We start from the raw sequence: 22,102 nt of genomic DNA on the forward strand, positions 1-22,102 counted from the left end.
TAATTTCCTCATGTTTACCATATCTGAGTAATTGAAATCTCTCATCGTTGAACTTCATATTGTTTTCTGCAGCCCACTGAAAAATTTGGTTGATCTCCGCCTGGAGCCTTGCAGTGTGTGCAATGGAAGACACTGCCATGTAGATTCGTGGGTCATCTGCAAAGGAAGACACAGTGCTGTGGCTGGCATCCTTGTCAATGTCAGATATGAGGATGAGAAACAAGATGGGAGTGAGTACTGTGCCTTGAAGAACAGAGCTTTTCACCGTAGCTGCCTCAGACTTTACTCTGTTGACTACTGCTCTTTGTCTTCTGTTTGTGAGGAAATTATAGATAAATCTACCAACTTTTCCTGTTATTCCTTTAGAGCGCATTTTGTGCGCTATTACGCCATGGACACACTTGTCAAAGACTTTTGGAATGTCTTTATATATTACACCTGCATTCTTTTTGTCTTCTAGTGTATCTAGGACCTTGTCGTAATGATCCAGTAGTTGGGACAGACAGGAGCGACCTGCTCTAAACCCATGTTGCCCTGGGTTGTGTAATTGATGGGTATCTAGATGGGTGGCGATCTTGCTTCTTTTGACCTTTTCAAAGATTTTTAAGATATGGGATGTTAGTGCTATTGGTCTGTAGTTCTTTACTATTGCTTTACTGCCCCCTTTGTGGAGTGAAGCTGTGTCTGTTGTTTTCAGTGTCCATGCTCCCTCTCCCTATTATTGTATTATTATACTATTATTATTATCTTAATTTCTTTCAACAAACTGGCCGTATCCCACCGAGGCAGTGTGGCCCAAAAAAAAAAAAAAAGTTTCTCTTTTCAAATTTCGTAATTTATACAGGAGAAGGGGTTACTAGGACCTTGCTCCCGGCATTTTAGTTGCCTCTTACAACACGCATGGCTTACGGAGGAAGAATTCTGTTCCACTTCCCCATGGAGATAAGAGGAAATAAACAAGAACAAGAACTAGAAAGAAAATAGCAGAAAACCCAGAGGGGTGTATATATATATGCTTGTTCATGTATGTGTAGTGTGACCTAAGTGTAAGTAGAAGTAGCAAGACGTACCTGAAATCTTGCATGTTTATGAGACAGAAAAAAGGACACCAGCTATCCTACCATCGTGTAAAACAATTATAGGCTTCCGTTTTACACTCACTTGGCAGGACGGTAGTACCTCCCTGGGTGGTTGCTGTCTACCAACATACTACCTATTATTATTATTAAGTATATGTATTATTATTATACATATTATTATTATTATTATTATTATTATTATTATTATTATTATTATTATTACACCTACCATCCGACTTACGACCAAGTTCGGTTCCACGAAACTGGTCGTAAGTCGAAATGGTCGTAAGTCGAACATTACTAATGAATATCATCAAAACAGTTTTGTAATGACTTTATTTTATTGTTTTATTTTGGTATTTCATGTTTTACTTTACTTTTTATGTTGTCAGTACTGTATTTTATACTGTAAGGTTTAGGATAAACACTGTGTACAACACAAATAGTTGTGTATTTCCCAGAAATTTGGCATAAAAAACACGGTCGTAAGTCGAGTGGTCGTAAGTCGAGCAGGTCGTAAGTCGAGCAGGTCGTAAGTCGAGCAGGTCATAAGTCGAGCAGGTCGTAAGTCGAGCAGGTCGTAAGTCGAGCAGGTCGTAAGTCGAGCAGGTCGTAAGTCGAGCAGGTCGTAAGTCGGATGGTAGGTGTATTACAATATAAATAATTTGTAATTTTTATTCACACAAAAAAATCTAAGATTTACTGTTATGCAGTAATTGTATAAATAATGTCAACCCATTCACGACTGCATGTTGGAATGGACAGTGACATCATTTGTTTACTCTTGAACATAGTCAAGCAAACAAGCATTTCTCATTTCAAGGTACTTTTCATCATGAAAGCAATCAAAATCATGTCTATTTTTGTAATATATCTTCATTCTATCAAATGAGACAAAAAATGAGAATACAACCATAAAAGCCATACGAAAATACCACTAAGGGGTGGCTAATTGCTGAGAAGTGAACTCCATTATTTATGCTCCAATTTCTTTCATTTTTGGTGTATGTTGCTAAGCATCTTTCCATCATACATTGTCCAAGTTTCAATAAGATAGTCCAACAAACAAATGAGATACAATTCCTTAGATCAAGATCAAGAGCCCCTCACCAGCATCAAGGAACATCCCTTGAGGTCTGCTCACTTATGGAAATTTTGCTCGTGTATGGAAGCAAAAAATCAACCCATCGACTGCTCGTATTTGGAAAAACTCACACATGGATGCGCTCGCAAGTAGAGGTTCCACTGTATATTGCAATAAACAGAATAGGGTAAATTAGTTCTAATATACATTATTTAGGTATAAATACTGGTCAGAGAGGTCGTCGTAAGTCTGAGTCGTCAGTAAACGAGTACGTTGCTAAGTGAGGAGACGCTATATAATAAATGGTGATAACAGATGAACAAATTGTATTAACTTTGCTTCCTGTTACATTATTGACTTTATTATTAAGAAACCACTGATGAATTAGTTGGGGATAAGTAGAAAGAAATAACTCCTTTTCCTGTATAAATTACTAAATATAAAAGGAAAAAAATTAGCATTTTCATCTTTATCAGGTAACCTGCCTCAGTGGCAGACAATTGGTAGTATATTGAGAAACAAAAAATAGAAAGAATTGGGATAGTTATCAGTGAGGTCAATAACCTGGGCTTGAAAGTTTAGAATTTAGCTGGATAAATTTAATACTCTGGTGGAGAAGATCTCATTCACTTAATTTACTGTTTCAGCGAGATGGTTTAGTTAATACAGTGTCTATTTTTAAGAGTCTGATAACTATAAAGGAATTATATATAAATAACTTAAGCTTCAGGTTTGTTATCATATTAAGGGTATAACAGAGTAGATAATTTTTAACAATGGAAATCACAGGTTATCATGCTAACAAGAATAATACTGTCTTACAGGAAAAAGAAATTCACAAGGACTTTCAACTTACAGTTAACTTCAGAGGGATGTCACCAGTAATTTTCTCAACTTTCTCCATGATGGTGAAGTCAGAGTATTTCAGGAGGACAGGGACATCTGTGGTAACTGTCTCTCTGGTCATCATGTCCAGGGCTTTCTTGATGTTTTCCTGCAACTGGCATTACCAACACAAATATTAATGGTGGTCTACACACACACACACACACACACATTAGGGTTGAAGAACTTCCTGCGGGAGGTCCAGTGGGACAGAGAACTGGCAGGAAAGCCAGTAAATGAAATGATGGAATATGTAGCAACAAAATGCAAGGAGGCAGTGGAAAGGTTCATTCCCAAGGGCAACAGTAACAACGGGAAGACCAGAACAAGCCCCTGGTTTACCCGACGGTGTAAGGAGGCAAAAACAAAGTGCAATAGAGAATGGAAAAAGTACAGAAGGCAGAGAACACACGAAAATAGGGAGATCAGTCGCAGAGCCAGGAACGAGTACGCACAGGTAAGGAGGGAGGCCCAGCGACAGTATGAAAATGACATAGCATCGAGAATCAAGACTGACCCGAAACTGTTGTATAGCCACATCAGGAGGAAGACAACAGTCAAAGACCAGGTGATCAGATTAAGGACAGAAGGTGGAGAACTCACAAGAAATGATCAGGAGGTATGTGAGGAGCTGAACAGGAGATTTAAGGAAGTTTTTACAGTAGAGACAGGAAGGGCTGTGGGAAGACAGCACAGAAGGGAACATCAAGAGGGAATATACCAACAAGTGTTGGATGACATACGAACAACTGAGGAGGAGGTGAAGAAGCTCTTAAGTGACCTTGACACCTCAAAGGCGATGGGACCGGACAACATCTCCCCATGGGTCCTTAGAGAAGGAGCAGAGATGCTGTGTGTGCCTCTAACCACAATCTTCAACACATCCCTTGAAACTGGGCAACTACCTGAGAAATGGAAGACAGCTAATGTAGTCCCCATATTTAAGAAAGGAAACAGAAACGAGGCACTAAACTACAGACCTGTGTCTCTGACATGTATTGTGTGCAAAGTCATGGAGAAGATTATCAGGAGGAGAGTGGTCGAACACCTGGAAAGGAACAAGATTATAAATGAAAACCAGCATGGGTTCATGGAAGGCAAATCTTGTATCACAAACCTCCTGGAGTTTTATGACAAGGTAACAGAAGTAAGACAAGAGAGAGAGGGTTGGGTAGATTGCATTTTCCTAGACTGCAGGAAGGCCTTTGACACAGTTCCCCACAAGAGATTAGTGCAGAAGCTGGAGGATCAGGCACACGTAAAAGGAAGGGCACTGCAATGGATAAGGGAATACCTGACAGGGAGGCAGCAACGAGTCATGGTACGTGAAGAGGTATCACAGTGGGCGCCTGTTACGAGCGGGGTCCCACAGGGGTCAGTTCTAGGACCAGTGCTATTTTTGATATATGTGAACGACATGATGGAAGGAATAGACTCTGAAGTGTCCCTGTTCGCAGATGACGTGAAGTTGATGAGAAGAATTAAATCGGACGAGGATGAGGCAGGACTGCAAAGAGACCTGGAGAGGCTGGACATGTGGTCCAGTAACTGGCTCCTCGAATTCAATCCAGCCAAATGCAAAGTCATGAAGATTGGGGAGGGGCAAAGAAGACTGCAGACAGAATATAGGCTAGGTGGACAAAGACTACAGACCTCACTCAGGGAGAAAGACCTTGGGGTGACCATAACACCGAGCACATCACCGGAGGCACACATCAACCAAATAACCGCTGCAGCATACGGGCGCCTGGCAAACCTGAGAATAGCGTTCCGATACCTTAATAAGGAATCGTTCAAGACACTGTACACTGTGTATGTTAGACCCATACTGGAGTATGCAGCACCAGTCTGGAACCCACACCTGGTCAAGCACGTCAAGAAGTTAGAGAAAGTACAAAGGTTTGCAACAAGGCTAGTCCCAGAGCTCAAGGGAATGTCGTACGAGGAAAGGTTAAGGGAAATCGGACTGACGACACTGGAGGACAGAAGGGTCAGGGGAGACATGATAACGACATACAAGATACTGCGGGGAATAGACAAGGTGGAGAGAGATAGGATGTTCCAGAGAGGGGACACAGGGACAAGGGGTCACAACTGGAAGCTGAAGACTCAGACGAGTCACAGGGACGTTAGGAAGTATTTCTTCAGTCATAGAGTTGTCAGCAAGTGGAATAGCCTAGCAAGTGAAGTAGTGGAGGCAGGAACCATACATAGTTTTAAGAAGAGGTATGACAAAGCTCAGGAAGCAGAGAGAGAGAGGATCCAGTAGCGATCAGTGAAGAGGCGGGGCCAGGAGCTGAGTCTCGACCCCTGCAACCACAATTAGGTGAGTACAATTAGGTGAGTACACACACACACACACACACACACACACACACACACACACACACACACACACACACACACACACACACACACACACATACATTTGCTTAATATTAGAGTCTCATATCTTAAAAGATCACTCTCACTCTCCTTCCAACCCTTCCTTCTATCCTAGACTTAACCATCTTATTCTATATTTTCTAAGTAAACCTCAACAATCCTTCTTCTGTTTCCTAAATTATGCATTGTATATTACTTCTAATTATAATTCTCTTTATTCTCTTTATAATATTGCTACAAAACATTGATCTTAAGCAAAACATCTCCACTTCCTCTATCTCCCTTCTCACTACAACATCTCCCTTCTCACTACAACATCTTCCTTCTCACTACAACATCTCCCTTCTCACTACAACATCTTCCTTCTCACTACAACATCTCCCTTCTCACTACAACATCTCCCTTCTCACTACAACATCTTCCTTCTCACTACAACATCTCCCTTCTCACTACAACATCTCCCTTCTCACTACAACATCTTCCTTCTCACTACAACATCTTCCTTCTCACTACAACATCTCCCTTCTCACTACAACATCTCCCTTCTCACTACAACATCTTCCTTCTCACTACAACATCTCCCTTCTCACTACAACATCTCCCTTCTCACTACAACATCTCCCTTCTCACTACAACATCTTCCTTCTCACTACAACATCTCCCTTCTCACTACAACATCTTCCTTCTCACTACAACATCTTCCTTCTCACTACAACATCTTCCTTCTCACTACAACATCTTCCTTCTCACTACAACATCTCCCTTCTCACTACAACATCTCCCTTCTCACTACAACATCTTCCTTCTCACTACAACATCTTCCTTCTCACTACAACATCTTCCTTCTCACTACAACATCTCCCTTCTCACTACAACATCTTCCTTCTCACTACAACATCTTCCTTCTCACTACAACATCTTCCTTCTCACTACAACATCTTCCTTCTCACTACAACATCTCCCTTCTCACTACAACATCTTCCTTCTCACTACAACATCTTCCTTCTCACTACAACATCTTCCTTCTCACTACAACATCTTCCTTCTCACTACAACATCTTCCTTCTCACTACAACAAACATCATGTCTCACAACATCTCACTACAACAAACATCATGTCTCACAACATCTTCTCACTACAACAAACATCATGTCTCACAACATCTCACTACAACAAACATCATGTCTCACAACATCTTCTCACTACAACAAACATCATGTCTCACAACATCTCACTACAACAAACATCATGTCTCACAACATCTTCTCACTACAACAAACATCATGTCTCACAACATCTCACTACAACAAACATCATCTCACAACATCTCACTACAACAAACATCATGTCTCACAACATCTTCTCACTACAACAAACATCATGTCTCACAACATCTCACTACAACAAACATCATGTCTCACAACATCTTCTCACTACAACAAACATCATGTCTCACAACATCTCACTACAACAAACATCATCTCACAACATCTCACTACAACAAACATCATGTCTCACAACATCTTCTCACTACAACAAACATCATGTCTCACAACATCTCACTACAACAAACATCATGTCTCACAACATCTTCTCACTACAACAAACATCATGTCTCACAACATCTCACTACAACAAACATCATCTCACAACATCTCACTACAACAAACATCATGTCTCACAACATCTCACTACAACAAACATCATCTCACAACATCTCACTACAACAAACATCATGTCTCACAACATCTCACTACAACAAACATCATCTCACAACATCTCACTACAACAAACATCATGTCTCACAACATCTTCTCACTACAACAAACATCATGTCTCACAACATCTCACTACAACAAACATCATGTCTCACAACATCTCACTACAACAAACATCATGTCTCACAACATCTTCTCACTACAACAAACATCATGTCTCACAACATCTCAATACAACAAACATCATGTCTCACAACATCTCACTACAACAAACATCATGTCTCACAACATCTCACTACAACAAACATCATGTCTCACAACATCTCACTACAACAAACATCATCTCACAACATCTCACTACAACAAACATCATGTCTCACAACATCTCACTACAACAAACATCATGTCTCACAACATCTCACTACAACAAACATCATGTCTCACAACATCTCACTACAACAAACATCATCTCACAACATCTCACTACAACAAACATCATGTCTCACAACATCTTCTCACTACAACAAACATCATGTCTCACAACATCTCACTACAACAAACATCATGTCTCACAACATCTTCTCACTACAACAAACATCATGTCTCACAACATCTCACTACAACAAACATCATGTCTCACAACATCTTCTCACTACAACAAACATCATGTCTCACAACATCTCACTACAACAAACATCATCTCACAACATCTCACTACAACAAACATCATGTCTCACAACATCTTCTCACTACAACAAACATCATGTCTCACAACATCTCACTACAACAAACATCATCTCACAACATCTCACTACAACAAACATCATGTCTCACAACATCTTCTCACTACAACAAACATCATGTCTCACAACATCTCACTACAACAAACATCATGTCTCACAACATCTCACTACAACAAACATCATGTCTCACAACATCTTCTCACTACAACAAACATCATGTCTCACAACATCTCACTACAACAAACATCATGTCTCATAACATCTCACTACAACAAACATCATGTCTCACAACATCTTCTCACTACAACAAACATCATGTCTCACAACATCTTCTCACTACAACAAACATCATGTCTCACAACATCTCACTACAACAAACATCATGTCTCACAACATCTCACTACAACAAACATCATGTCTCACAACATCTCACTACAACAAACATCATCTCACAACATCTCACTACAACAAACATCATGTCTCACAACATCTCACTACAACAAACATCATCTCACAACATCTCACTACAACAAACATCATGTCTCACAACATCTCACTACAACAAACATCATGTCTCACAACATCTCACTACAACAAACATCATGTCTCACAACATCTTCTCACTACAACAAACATCATGTCTCACAACATCTCACTACAACAAACATCATGTCTCACAACATCTCACTACAACAAACATCATGTCTCACAACATCTCACTACAACAAACATCATGTCTCACAACATCTCACTACAACAAACATCATGTCTCACAACATCTCACTACAACAAACATCATCTCACAACATCTCACTACAACAAACATCATGTCTCACAACATCTCACTACAACAAACATCATCTCACAACATCTCACTACAACAAACATCATGTCTCACAACATCTTCTCACTACAACAAACATCATGTCTCACAACATCTCACTACAACAAACATCATGTCTCACAACATCTCACTACAACAAACATCATGTCTCACAACATCTCACTACAACAAACATCATGTCTCACAACATCTTCTCACTACAACAAACATCATGTCTCACAACATCTCACTACAACAAACATCATGTCTCACAACATCTCACTACAACAAACATCATGTCTCACAACATCTCACTACAACAAACATCATCTCACAACATCTCACTACAACAAACATCATGTCTCACAACATCTCACTACAACAAACATCATGTCTCACAACATCTTCTCACTACAACAAACATCATGTCTCACAACATCTCACTACAACAAACATCATGTCTCACAACATCTCACTACAACAAACATCATGTCTCACAACATCTCACTACAACAAACATCATGTCTCACAACATCTCACTACAACAAACATCATGTCTCATAACATATATAACTGTTACTGCTACTAAACTCTTGGTACATTTTCTTTTGCCTTTATTGATAAACTTTTCTTAACACTTTATTGAACTTTTATCTATCAGATATTGTATGATTCACTTTTTAAAATCAATCTACTGACACATTCACTTCCTCTGTATTTGCTCCTTTTAAACTTGAAGTTCAATTTTCCATTACCCAGATCAGTTTTTTCTCTCATAACCTTGCTATTTTCTTTTTAAACTTTCAACTTTTACACATCTTTTCAATCTCCTCCATCAACCTCTGTGACTAAAATAATGGTAATCAATCATTGGCGGCTCGTGCGGGGGTGCTGTGGAACTGCAGCACCCCTTATTTTCACTCGATATTATTGATAACATTCAATATAATGAGTTTCTTTTATTCAATTCTTTCTTTATACTTGTACATTATATTATCAAAGAGTTAAAGAAAATAGGGGTGCTGCAGTTCTGCAGCACCCCCGTATGAGCTGCCACTGTACACAATACAGGAAAGTTGATAAGCAAGACATGTGCAACAATTAGGTATCTTTAGTTTAAAACTACACCTAAACAGTAGTGGCTTTCTTTGTTCCAACAATATTATGAAGCGTAAACACACATTGTAACCTTAGTAAAGAAATAAAATTTTTATTATTTTTTTTATTATTGGCACAATTTGAAATTCGTGTAAAATTGGCCAAATTACCAATTTCTGATCACTTTATTGCATAGTTGAAATAAACAATTAGGTAGTTTCTTCTTCTCAGTAAATATAATGGAAGGCTTACTAGCAAATTAGCTAAGAATTTAGTTGAATGGAAAACTGGAACTGGCCTAAAATAGGACTCAAAGTAGGCAAATTTCACCAATTTGCACCAATATAATTCCTGAAGTCTATCAATTTTCATACTTTTGGTGTCGTCACCTTTGGAAAAAGCATTCTCTATGTTTTATATAAAGTTTTGGACAATGACAACAAGTTTCAGATTGGGGATCTAGACAGTGAGAGGATTAACAGTCTTTGTCTACTTCTTAAAGTCTTCAAATATTAGGATTAGTTTGCTCAAAATATATTACATACTTGAGGCTGTCTTTTGTACCTAACAAAGATTTTTTTTTTTAACATGTAATTTACATTATTTTTGTACTGCATAAAATGAAATAAAAATTAAAATTTGAACCAACAGGATGTATAACTACTGTAATGTTGCAAATATAACTACTGTAATGTTGCAAATATAACTACTGTAATGTTGCAAATATAACTACTGTAATGTTGCAAATATAACTACTGTAATGTTGCAAATGTAAACATTTAAAAATGAAAGGCTTAAATATTACTGTTGAAGTGTTTTAATAACTAGTATTATGAAGAATAATTTCTACTTTCAGTTGAGTGAGAGTAATGGCCTCTATTATTGTACCTTCACTGAGGTGCCAGCAATGCTGAAATTTGGGAAGAGTTCCTGGCACTTCCTGATCCAATCTTCAGCCTGCACGCTGTACTGATCTGCTTCATCACAAGTTGTGTCAACCTCCTGTATAGTGGTGACTGCATCAAGACACTCCAGCATGGTCTGCAGCTGCTTCTTTCCTGCCTCTCCTTCTGTTGACATAGTCACCACGCTGGTATCTTCCTGTTCCAGGAGTTCTATTGCTGCCTTGTTCTGCTCCACCAGATCATAGAGTTTGTCCTGCAGTTGGTGGTGCTGGGTCTTCCAGTCCCTCACCTGCCCCTGGTACTTGCCCAGCTGGGACAGTACTTCTTCACACTCACTTATAAGGTTACTGATACTGCTCTTCTGTTCCTGTACCATAGACTGTAACTTCTTGCCGATGCCTCTTGTGTGGTCTTGACCAGATTTTGGTGATTCGGATCCCACTGATGTGACCTGCATATTCCTGAATTTCTTTATGAGAGCCTCCATACCATAATTGATCGGGAACTGAGTAGCAGCTGTAGCACTGTGCACAGCACGGCAGCTCGGACAGATGAGTTGAACATTCTTTACTGAATCTTTAATACATTGTGAGCAGAATGTGTGCCCACACGGCAGAGTGCGTGGTCGTTGTAGTTCTTCATCATAATTGATAAAACACACTTTACACTCCTCTGGCTTGCTGTCATCCTGCAGAAACGAATACTATGTTAGATTTTATACTAAACTGGGTGAATTTTAATACTGATATTTTACACTAAAATAGGGTTGGAATCTAAAATTGAATCCTATTAAGTTACTCATCATTTAAGTGCTCATATTGAATTATTTAGACAATTTTGAAAATCCAAGATACAATAGACCATCATTTAACACGGTAGTTATGTTCCTGAAAATGCTGTGTTAGTTAAAACCATTTTAGACAAACTGAAGAACTTATCGGAAAAATAGGGTTACGTTCCTGGGAGCCCCCCAAAATGCCAAACAACTTTTTTTTAGACCAACAGATCTTACAAAAATAAAAGTGAATATGTAATTGAAGTTCACTGTCATGATATATTACTGCTTAAGACTACAAACGCAATAGAAATAATAGCATTTCTTACCTTAAATTGTGGGTAATGGTATTTTGATGATTGTGAAGAGAATGGAGAGTTATGCTGTGGCCCTACTGGGCTGAGGTGGATGGTAGAGGTTCTGGTACTGAGCTGACGCTTGTATTCGAGTATGCATAAATTCTGTAATAGATTTCTGGGCTATTTTACCCTGCAGTACATTATACAGCTGACGATAAGGTATCAGCTGCTCTAGATACCATTTCAGAGCACTGCTTCTACATTTGTCAGAGTCCTCCTCAGTGAAAAAGTCTAACTTTAAGTCAATAATTCAGTTGGTGAAGTCAGTCAAGTCAGTCAGTAAATCAGTCAAGTCAGTCAGTAAGTCAAGTCAGTCAGTAAATCAGTCAAGTCAAGTCAGTATATTCACCTTATTCCTTTTAATTGTACAGACTGATGCTTCATTAAGACCACAGGCTCTCATTATATTCACCACACATGAGCCCCTCTTAAGCTTGTTTAATATCTCGATTTTCTTCTTAACTCCTACACTTAAATGCTTAAACCTTTTCTTGCCACTTTCAGCAACACTTGTATGCCTACTGGGTGCCATGATTGCTTGGTAGATACAAGATATGGCAATTAAAAGATCTAAACTCAATCCACAAACAAAAATAAATACAGCTAGCTCCTAGCAGAGGATGGTCCTACATGCGTATGAACCAGCTGGGACAAGGGTGGTGGAAGTGGTGGAGGGTGATGGAAGTGGTGGAGGGTGGTGGGAGTGGTGGAGGGTAGTGGGGGATGGCGGTAGGTCTCCCCAGATGACTCAATGGTTTAACCCATAGCCAAGCAGTGTATCCCACGGGTGATGCTCGCTCCAAATTTTTTCCTTCCCGCAAACCGAACTGTGTTAATTTTACGAAGTGTTATACAAAAATATGCCGCAACTCTTCAATAGTGATATAACCAAAACGTGCCAAACAAAACCATGTTAAACGACACTATACTGTATTGTAAAACTTCTTCACAGTAACTACCACATACATCATACATACACTAGAACTGTTTTTCAACCAGGGTGCTGTGGCACTCTGTGTTCCACTGACAGTGCCCAGGGATGCCACAAAATTGTTAGTAATTTGCACTAGTTCATTTTAATTTAACCCTTTGACTGTTTCAGTCTTATATATACGTCTTACGAGATACCGTGTTTGATGTATATATACTCATAAATTCTAGCGGCTTCAAATCAAGCAGGAGAAAGCTGGTAGGCCCACATGTGAGAGAATGGGTCTGTGTTGTCAGTGTGCACCATATAAAAAAAATCCTGGAGCACCCAGTGCATAACGAGATAAAAAAACTCCGACCGTTTTTTTTTTTTAATTAAAACGCCGACTTTGTGGTCTATTTTCGTATAGTATTTATGGTTGTATTCTCATTTTGTTGTCTCATTTGATAGAATGGAAAACATATTAAAGAAACAGATGTGATTTTGACTGGTTTTACTATAAAAAGAACCTGGAAATGGAGCTCGAAGTAGGGGAAATGTTTCATTTTTGCCGATGTTCAAAAGTAAATAAATGATGTCATTTTCCAATAAATGTCCAACTAGCCATTCTGATATGCAGTCATGAAAGGGTTGACATTATATGTACAACTATTACAGTATTGCAGTACTCTGCATAACAGTAAATCTTCTATTTTTTGTTTGAATAAAAATTCAAAATAGAAAGCAAGAGTAATATCAGAGGGGCCTGGGGACATGACTGATGAACAAAGAGAGTGTTATTTTAGAGCCAGGAATGTCTGCATTGGTCATTCTGGACCTTATTTTGAAACTGTCATATTTTTTAATTTTCGTGAAATTGGCCAAATTGCAAATTTCTGACCACGTTATTGGATAGTTGAAATTGGTAAATGAGCAGTTTCTTGTACAAAATCAATAGAGAAAACAGAGTTCTAAAGAAATGGCTATGAGTTTGGTTGACTGGAACAATGGAATTAGCCGAAAATAGGGATCAAAGTGGGCAAAAATCGCTGATTTGTAAATATCACCGAGGTCGCTAACTTCGTGAGAGCGTAATTCCGTCAGTTTTCCATCAAATTTCGTTTTTTTTTTTTGGTGTCATTACAATTGGGAAAACATTCTCTATCATTTCACAGGAAAAAATCATTTTTTTTTTTTTAATTTTGCGACACCAGGAGACACCTCAGGATTGGGGGTTGCGACAGTCAAGGGGTTAAACAATCACAGGTCCTCCATCACAAATCCGGCATCATTGGGACCTGTAGTGTGCCAGATTACTGAGTTTGCTGGATTATAGAGTGGTTAGGTTAGAATACACTTAATAAAATTAACCAACTTGACTTACACAAAGTTCATTGAACATCAGCAAAAATCGAACATTTCTGCTAATTTGAGCTTAATTTCAAGGTACTTTTCGTCATGAAAGCAATCAAAATCATGTCTATTTCTGTAATATATCTTCCATTCTATCAAATGAGACCAAAAAAATGAGAATACAACCATAAAAAAACATACGAAAATATTTATTATTTATTTATTAATTTGAACATGATACAGTGAAGTACAAAGGAATACAGTTATTAAAGTGCAACATGCCAAAGCCCCTTGTATGCAGAGCATTATGGGCAGCTTAAAGTTAACTTAAGATTAACTAAGCAATGATATATTCAGTGGTATAAACATTATTGTAAACGGATAACAATTTAGCACAAATGAGTATTACAAAGACAGGTCATATGGTCATTTACTGTGTTGCTGAGCATTCAGTAGAATGGAGTATTCTGTTAGGTAATGTAATAAAAAAAAAGTTTGATTGGGTCACAGGTTAGACATTTATGAGATACAATAATGAGAAACATTTATGAGAACCATTTATGAGATACAATTTATGAGATACAATTATTCGGTATTTATTTAGTTGTGGGTGAGTAAGTGATTTTTGAGAAGAGACTTGAATTTATAAACAGTGTTTATTTTATATTCACAGATAATGAATGCCAGATTTTAGGGCCTTTTATGTGCATTGAGTTTTTGCATAGCGTGAGATGGACACGAGGAACATCAAAGAGTGATCTGTGCCTTGTGTTATGGTCATGTGTTCTGTTGAGGTTGGTAAGGAGACGTTTGAGGGGAGGGTTTATATCAGAGTTAAGTGTTCTATGTATGTAGTAGGTGCAGTAATAAGTATGGATGTTTTGTACGGTGAGTAGGTTTAGAGTTTTGAATATTGGTGGAGTGTGCTGCCTGTAGTGGGAATTTGTTATCATTCTGACTGCAGCCTTTTGTTGGGTAATTAGTGGTCTGAGATGGTTTATTGTTGTTGAGCCCCATGCACAAATTCCATAGGTGAGATAGGGGTAAATAAGTGAGTGATACAGGGCCAGGAGGGCTGACTGTGGAACATAGTACCGTATCTTCGATAGTATGCCCACAGTCTTAGAAATTTTTTTTGAAATTTGTTGTATATGTGTTTGAAATTTGAGTCTATTATCAAGGTGGATTCCTAAGAATTTTCCCTCTGAGAGCTTTGTGATAGGTGATCCATTTATCATTATGTTAAGAGGGACATCTGTAGCTCTGTTACCAAACTGAATGAAGTAGGTTTTGTCAATGTTTAGTGTGAGTTTGTTAGTCCTCATCCAGGTAGATATTTTCTGCAATTCAGTATTCACAGTATTGGCTAGCGTGACTGGGCTTGGGTGAAAGAAGACATATGTAGTGTCATCTGCAAATAGTGTGGGTCTGAGTAGTTGTGATGCATTTGGTAGGTCACTTATGTATATGAGAAAGAGAAGAGGGCCTAGGACACTTCCCTGTGGAACTCCAACTGTGACTGGCTGTGCGGAAGAGTTTGCCCCATTTGTGTACACATATTGGCTTCTGTTGCTGAAATATGACTATAGGTAGTTGAGGGAGTGTCCTCTTATACCATAGTGTGACAATTTTATGTGGAGCAAGTCATGGTCAACTGTATCAAAAGCTTTACGTAAGTCAATGAAGATCCCCAGTGGGACTTCTTTTTTCTCTATTGCAGTATATATGTGTTCTAGCATGTGTATAATAGATTCATTAGTATTTTTATTAGGCCTGAACCAAAATTGATAGGGGTTGAGTATGTTGTAGGAGATGAGGTAGGAATAGATTCGCTTATGAATTAATTTTTCGAAGATTTTAGAGAGAGGGTGTAAGTTGGATATTGGCCTATAGTTATTCAAGTCTGTTTGGTCTCCTCCTTTATGGATCGGGGTGACCCTTGCTATTTTGAGAACCTTAGGGAAGGTAGAGGATTCAATAGATTTGTTAACCCTTTGAGGGTCGACAGGCCCTCTCCGAAACTCGTTCTCAGGGTCGGCCAAATTTAAAAAAAAAAAAAAATTATTTTCTCTTATGAAAAGATAGAGAATCTTTTCCCGATCATAACGACACCAAAAGTTTGAAATTTGATTGAAAACTTACGGAATTATGCTCTCGCAAAGTTAGCGGTCTCGGCGATGTTTACGGATCGGCGATTTTGCCCACTTTGAGCCCCATTTTCGGCCAATTTCACTGTACTAGTCGACAAAAAACATGAATATTTCGCTAAAACTCCATTTTTTCTATCGAATGGGTGCAAGAAACCACCCATTTGTAAATTCAACTATCCAGTACAGTGGTCAGAATTTAGCAATTTTGCCAATTTCACACAAATTTCAAAAGATGCCAATTTCGGAATAGGGTCCAGAATAAACAAGAAAGACATTCCTGGCACTAAAATGACATTTCCTCTAGTCATTAGTCACGTCTCAAGGCCCCTCTTATATTCTTTTGCTTTCCACTTTGAATTTTTATTCTCACAAAAAATATAAGATTTACTGTTATGCAGACTACTGCATTAGTGTAAAAATTGGTATAAATATTATTGGTGCACTTGTGAAAGAATATTAGACTCACCAGTTGACGTGTATTGCACGCTTGGCACGATTTGTTTACTTTTGAAGTTTGGTAAAAATCGAACATTTCTGCTACTTTGAGCTCAATTTCAAGGCACCTTTCATTGTAAAACCAGTCAAAATCATCTCAATTTCAGTAATATGTCTTCCATTCTATAAAATGAGACCAAGAAAACTAGAATACAACAATAAATACCATACGAAAATACACTGCAAAGTCGCTGATTTATTAAAAAAAATGGTCAAAGTTTTTTTTTTCTCATTATGCACTGTGTGCTGCAGGATTTTTTTTAGACTGTGCACACTGACCACATAGACCCATTCTTTCATATAAAGGCCTACCAGCTTTCTCCCACTAGATTTGAGGCCGCTAGAATTTATGAGTACTAGTACGTCAAAAACCCCTACGCGTAAGACGTACTAGTACGACGAAAACCCTCAAAGGGTTAAAGAGTGTTGCAATGATTGGTGATAGCACTTGTGATGCTTTTTTGTATATAAAGGGTGGTAAGGTATTTAAATCTCCTGTCTTGTTTTTTAGTGTGTTGATAATAAGGGAGACTTCAGTTGGGTTAGTCGGAGCTAGGAACAGTGTGTTCGGGTAGTTGCCAGTGAGGCAGTCATTGGGTGGGGTATCTGAGCTTGGGATTTTATTGGCTAGGTTTTTTCCTATAGTGGAGAAGAAATCATTGAATCTGTTTGCTGTTTCAGTTGGTGGCAGTTGGGGTTCATCTGGTTTTGTTAATTCAATTTTGCTATTTCGTGATATCTTTTTTGTTCCTAGAATTTCTGATAGGATTTTCCAGGTCTTTTTTATATCACCTTGTAAGTTGGATAATCTGTTCTCATAAAACAGATTTTTAGCCCTTCTTATCAGGCTGGTTAGGATTGACTAGTAACGTTTTGTTTGGTCTCTGGTTATGTGACCCATTCTGTACTGTTTTTCGTATAGGTGCTTTGTATTTATGGATTTGAGGATGTTGGGTGTTAGCCAGGGACTGTTCAGTCTCTTAGCTGTCATCTATTTAGTTTTTTTGGGGTAGTGCTTGTTATAGCGGTATTGGGTCTTTTTTAGAAAATTATTAATACATTCGTCAATATCTGTATAGATTTCTAGCTCGGTGTGCCAGTCAATGTTTGTCACTGCTGCTGTGAAGTTATTAATGGCTGCCTCATTGTGAAGTTTGGAGGTTACTTTAGTAGTGTCTTGGGGTAATTTGCCAAGATTTGTGATGAGGAAGGTAGGGTAGTGATCTGTGGTATTATCTGTGATTATGCCTGATTTTAAAGGGGATATGGTGTTGGTCCAGATGTGGTCTTGTAGGGAAACACTAGTCTCTGTAACTCTTGTAGGTTTTGTTACTGCTGGTAGCAACATGCAGTTACTCATAGTGTTTGTGAATTCAGTAACGTGTGGGTCCTGGTCTTGCAGGAGATTTATATTGAAGTCACCTGAGAGTAGTAAGTGATCTTTGTTCATGCGTGCATCAGTTATCATACTTCCTAGGTTTTGACTAAATTGGCTAATGTTTGATTGTGGTACTCTGTAGATGTTTATCACTGTGAGAGGTTTTTGTAGGTATTTGGATTTGAATTTAGCTATTATATATTCCCCATGTTCATCCCTTGTGCAAGTATTAGTGATACATTCTAGTTGGTCTGAGTAGTATATAGCTGTGCCACCCCCTTGTTGGTCTGGCCTACAGTTGTGTATGGCTGTGTAGCCAGGAATGGCATAGACATCTGTAGTATCAGGCTTTAGCCAAGTTTCGGTGAGAGCAATGATGGATATACTGGCATGCAGGGAATTTAGTAATGGTATGAGGTCATCGTAATGTTTACTTAAAGATCTGATATTGTAGTTAAAGACAGTTATGTTGTTGTTGGCTCTGAGAAGTGCCTTTGATTGTTCTGCTGTGTAGTAATTACAGTTACTGTTTGATTCACTTAAGTCATTCAATAAGAGGTTGGTATCAGGATCAATGCTTGCTATCATAAGATTTATATTGCTATTTATAGATTTATGTGCTATACTCCATTTACTCTAATATAAGCCGCCAAGACAAGGATAGGAGAATGGTACTTGTATTCCATATCCTCTTCATACCTCCGCCGAACTGCTCGGTATTATGCCAAATATTATTCATACTGGGGTATTTAACATGTTTTATGTTATTTATATTGTTTATTATGTCATATTAGATCAACTGTGATAGGCAATAAGCTGTAGTGATGATATTAGCGTAATAATAAAGCATATTCTCCTGCATCACAAGACTGAGCTCAAGGCAACTGACAGTGGCTTTCAAGCCACCTTATCTTTAATGAACAATGTACTGTGTAGGTGATTTACACAATGAAAAGTATATCCTTTATTCATTGGAACCATGGCTAGGGCTAAAAGTAAGCAGGTTATAACAATAAATGGAGAAAAAGAAATTGGAATGACTTATGCAGCAAGTAGTGCCACCAAACAGTACCAGCAGGTTGATGTGGCGACCCTGGAAATTTGAAATTATGCTAGCCAAAATTAGTGCCGAATAACTGAAGGAACTGAATAACTGATTGCTGGATTTGTGATGGCGGACCTGTAGTATATTTGTATAATTAATTACTACAGAAGAGTTTCACTTTTTCAAATGATGTCATTAAATGATAACCTATTATAGAATAAGAGTACTGACATGATTAATATTAAGTCGAAGGGCATTGTGCATTGTGATGGGAAAATAAATCTACATAATGGTCACTGTTTGCATTTTGCTTATGATAATTATTTCCTTTGTTTACAACTTCACAGTCTGTGCTGTCCAATACATGACTGATTTTCATCAATGACATGTTGACTTCCCAGGGAGAATAAAGAGTTGTTTTCTTATTCTACGGTAAACACATGTTTTAACCCTTTTTGGGCCAGTGCCATAGTTCTACGGCATGAGTTCAGTTCACTCTGATAAGCTGTGAGCAGTAAATTTGGGCCTAGATATGAGAGAATGCATCTATGTGGCAAGTGTGCACCATATAAAAAAAATCCTGCAGCATGCAGTCAATGAAAAAAAAAAAGTGACCCTGTTTTTGGCTAAAAAAAACGGCGAATTTGTGGTGTATTTTTTCATGTTTATTATGGTTTCTGGTCTCATTTGATAGAATCGAAGACATATTACAGAAATAGAGATGATTTTGATTGGTTTGAGGAACGAAAATAGTTTGAAAATATTCGATTGTTGCTCATATTCCATAGTAAACAAATCACGTAACTCGACCAATGTGTGTCCACTGGTCAGTCTAATAAGCATTCACAAATACAGTGACATTATTTATACATTTATTACAATAATGTATAACAGTAAAGCTTCCATTTTTTGGTGTGAATAAAAATTAAAAATGGAAATCTTGTGTCAAGCCTGGGAATGTAACTAATGAGCAGAGAAAATGCTATTTTAGTGCCAGAAATGCCTGCATTGTTAATTCTGGACCCTATTTTGAAAGTGGCATATTTTGAAATTTGTGTAAAATTGGTCAAATTACCAATTTCTGATCACTTTATTGCATAGTTGAAATACAGTGGACCCCCGGTTTATGATATTATTTCATTCCAGAAGTATGTTCAGGTGCCAGTACTGACTGAATTTGTTCCCATAAGGAATATTGTGAATTAGATTAGTCCATTTCAGACCCCCAGACATACACATACAAACGCACTTACATAAATACACTTAAATAATTGGTCGCATTGGGAGCCGATCGTAAACCGGGGGTCCACTGTAGTACATTGGGCATTTTCTTGTTCACAATCAATAAAATGGAAGGTATACGTACTAGTGAAATAGTTAATAATTTGGTAGGCTGGAACAATGTAATTGGCCCAAAATAGGACTCAAAATGGGCAAAATCGCCGATGCGTAAATATCACTGACACGGGAAATCCACGATAGTGTAATTTCATCAATTTTCCATCAAATTTCACACATTTTGTTTTATTACATTCAGAAAAAGATAATCTACCACTTCATAAAAAAAATACAAAAAAAACTCGTTTGAAATTTTTTGGACCTCTGTGGACAAGTTTCAGATCAGTGGTCTGGACCCCGAAGTGGTAACACCGCAACTGATGCAGTTGAGCTATAAAGGTTAAAACTAAAAATCGGAATCTAGTTTAACAATAAGAAATCGCAATACCGTGGCTTCTTAACACTTTCAGGGTTGGTGCCGTACTGGTATGGCTTGCACGCCAGGGTTGGTGCCGTACTAGTACGCATAAATTCTAGCGGCCTCAAATCTAGTGGGAGAAAGCTGGTAGGCCTTCATATGAAAGAATGGGTCTATGTGGTCAGTGTGCACAGTCTAAAAAAAATCCTGCAGCACACAGTGCATAATGAGAAAAAAAAAACTTTGACCATTTTTTTTTAATAAATCAGCGACTTTGCAGTGTATTTTCGTATGGTATTTATTGTTGTATTCTAGTTTTCTTGGTCTCATTTTATAGAATGGAAGACATATTACAGAAATTGAGATGATTTTGACTGGTTTTACAAAGAAAAGTGCCTTGAAATTGAGCTCAAAGTAGCAGAAATGTTCGATTTTTACCAAACTTCAAAAGTAAACAAATTGTGCCAAGCGTGCAATACACGTCAACTGGTGAGTCTAATATTCTTTCACAAGTGCACCAATAATATTTATACCATTTCTTACACTAATGCAGTAGTCTGCATAACAGTAAATCTTCAATTTTTTGTGAGAATAAAAATTCAAAGTGGAAAGCAAAAGAATATAAGAGGGGCCTTGAGACGTGACTAATGACCAGAGGAAATGTCATTTTAGTGCCAAGAATGTCTTTCTTGTTTATTCTGGACCCTATTCGGAAATTGGCATCTTTTGAAATTTGTGTGAAATTGGCAAAATTGCTATATTCTGACCACTGTATTGGATAGTTGAATTTCATAAATGAGTGGTTTCTTGCACCCATTCGATAGAAAAAATGGAGTTCTAGCGAAATATTCATGTTTTTTGTCGACTAGTACAGTGAAATTGGCCGAAAATGGGGCTCAAAGTGGGCAAAATCGCCGATGCGTAAACATCGCCGAGACCGTTAACTTTGCGAGAGCATAATTCCGTAAGTTTTCTATCAAATTTCAAACTTTTGGTGTCTTTATGATCGGGAAAAGATTCTCTATCTTTTCATAAGAGAAAATAATTTTTTTTTTTTTAAATTTGGCCGACCCTGAGAACGAGTTTCGGAGAGGGCCTGTCGACCCTCAAAGGGTTAATTAAGGGGTATAAGACTAACCCATCAAAGTCACATAGATATAACAGATTTATAAGTACATGACTCTGAATTGGTAGTAATTATACAAGTTGCAATTGCTTTT

At 38.0% G+C, this 22,102-nt stretch overlaps 1 protein-coding gene across 1 annotated transcript in view; it reads right to left on the reverse strand.

Annotated features, from left to right (window-relative positions):
• Nucleotides 1-2,875: 2,875 nt before the first annotated feature.
• Nucleotides 2,876-22,102, reverse strand: part of LOC128691959 (tripartite motif-containing protein 59) — a 49,502-nt gene continuing 30,275 nt past the window's right edge. The window contains exons 3-4 of the mRNA XM_070081321.1: nucleotides 10,705-11,409; nucleotides 2,876-3,163 (exon numbers count right to left, since the gene is read on the reverse strand). Coding sequence (XP_069937422.1) covers nucleotides 3,011-3,163; nucleotides 10,705-11,409 — 858 coding nt within the window. The 3' untranslated portion in view covers nucleotides 2,876-3,010. The remainder of the gene's footprint in view (nucleotides 3,164-10,704; nucleotides 11,410-22,102) is intronic.

The sequence above is a fragment of the Cherax quadricarinatus genome, unplaced genomic scaffold (assembly GCF_038502225.1).
Source record: "Cherax quadricarinatus isolate ZL_2023a unplaced genomic scaffold, ASM3850222v1 Contig2320, whole genome shotgun sequence".
NCBI classification, from domain to species: Eukaryota; Metazoa; Arthropoda; class Malacostraca; order Decapoda; family Parastacidae; genus Cherax; species Cherax quadricarinatus.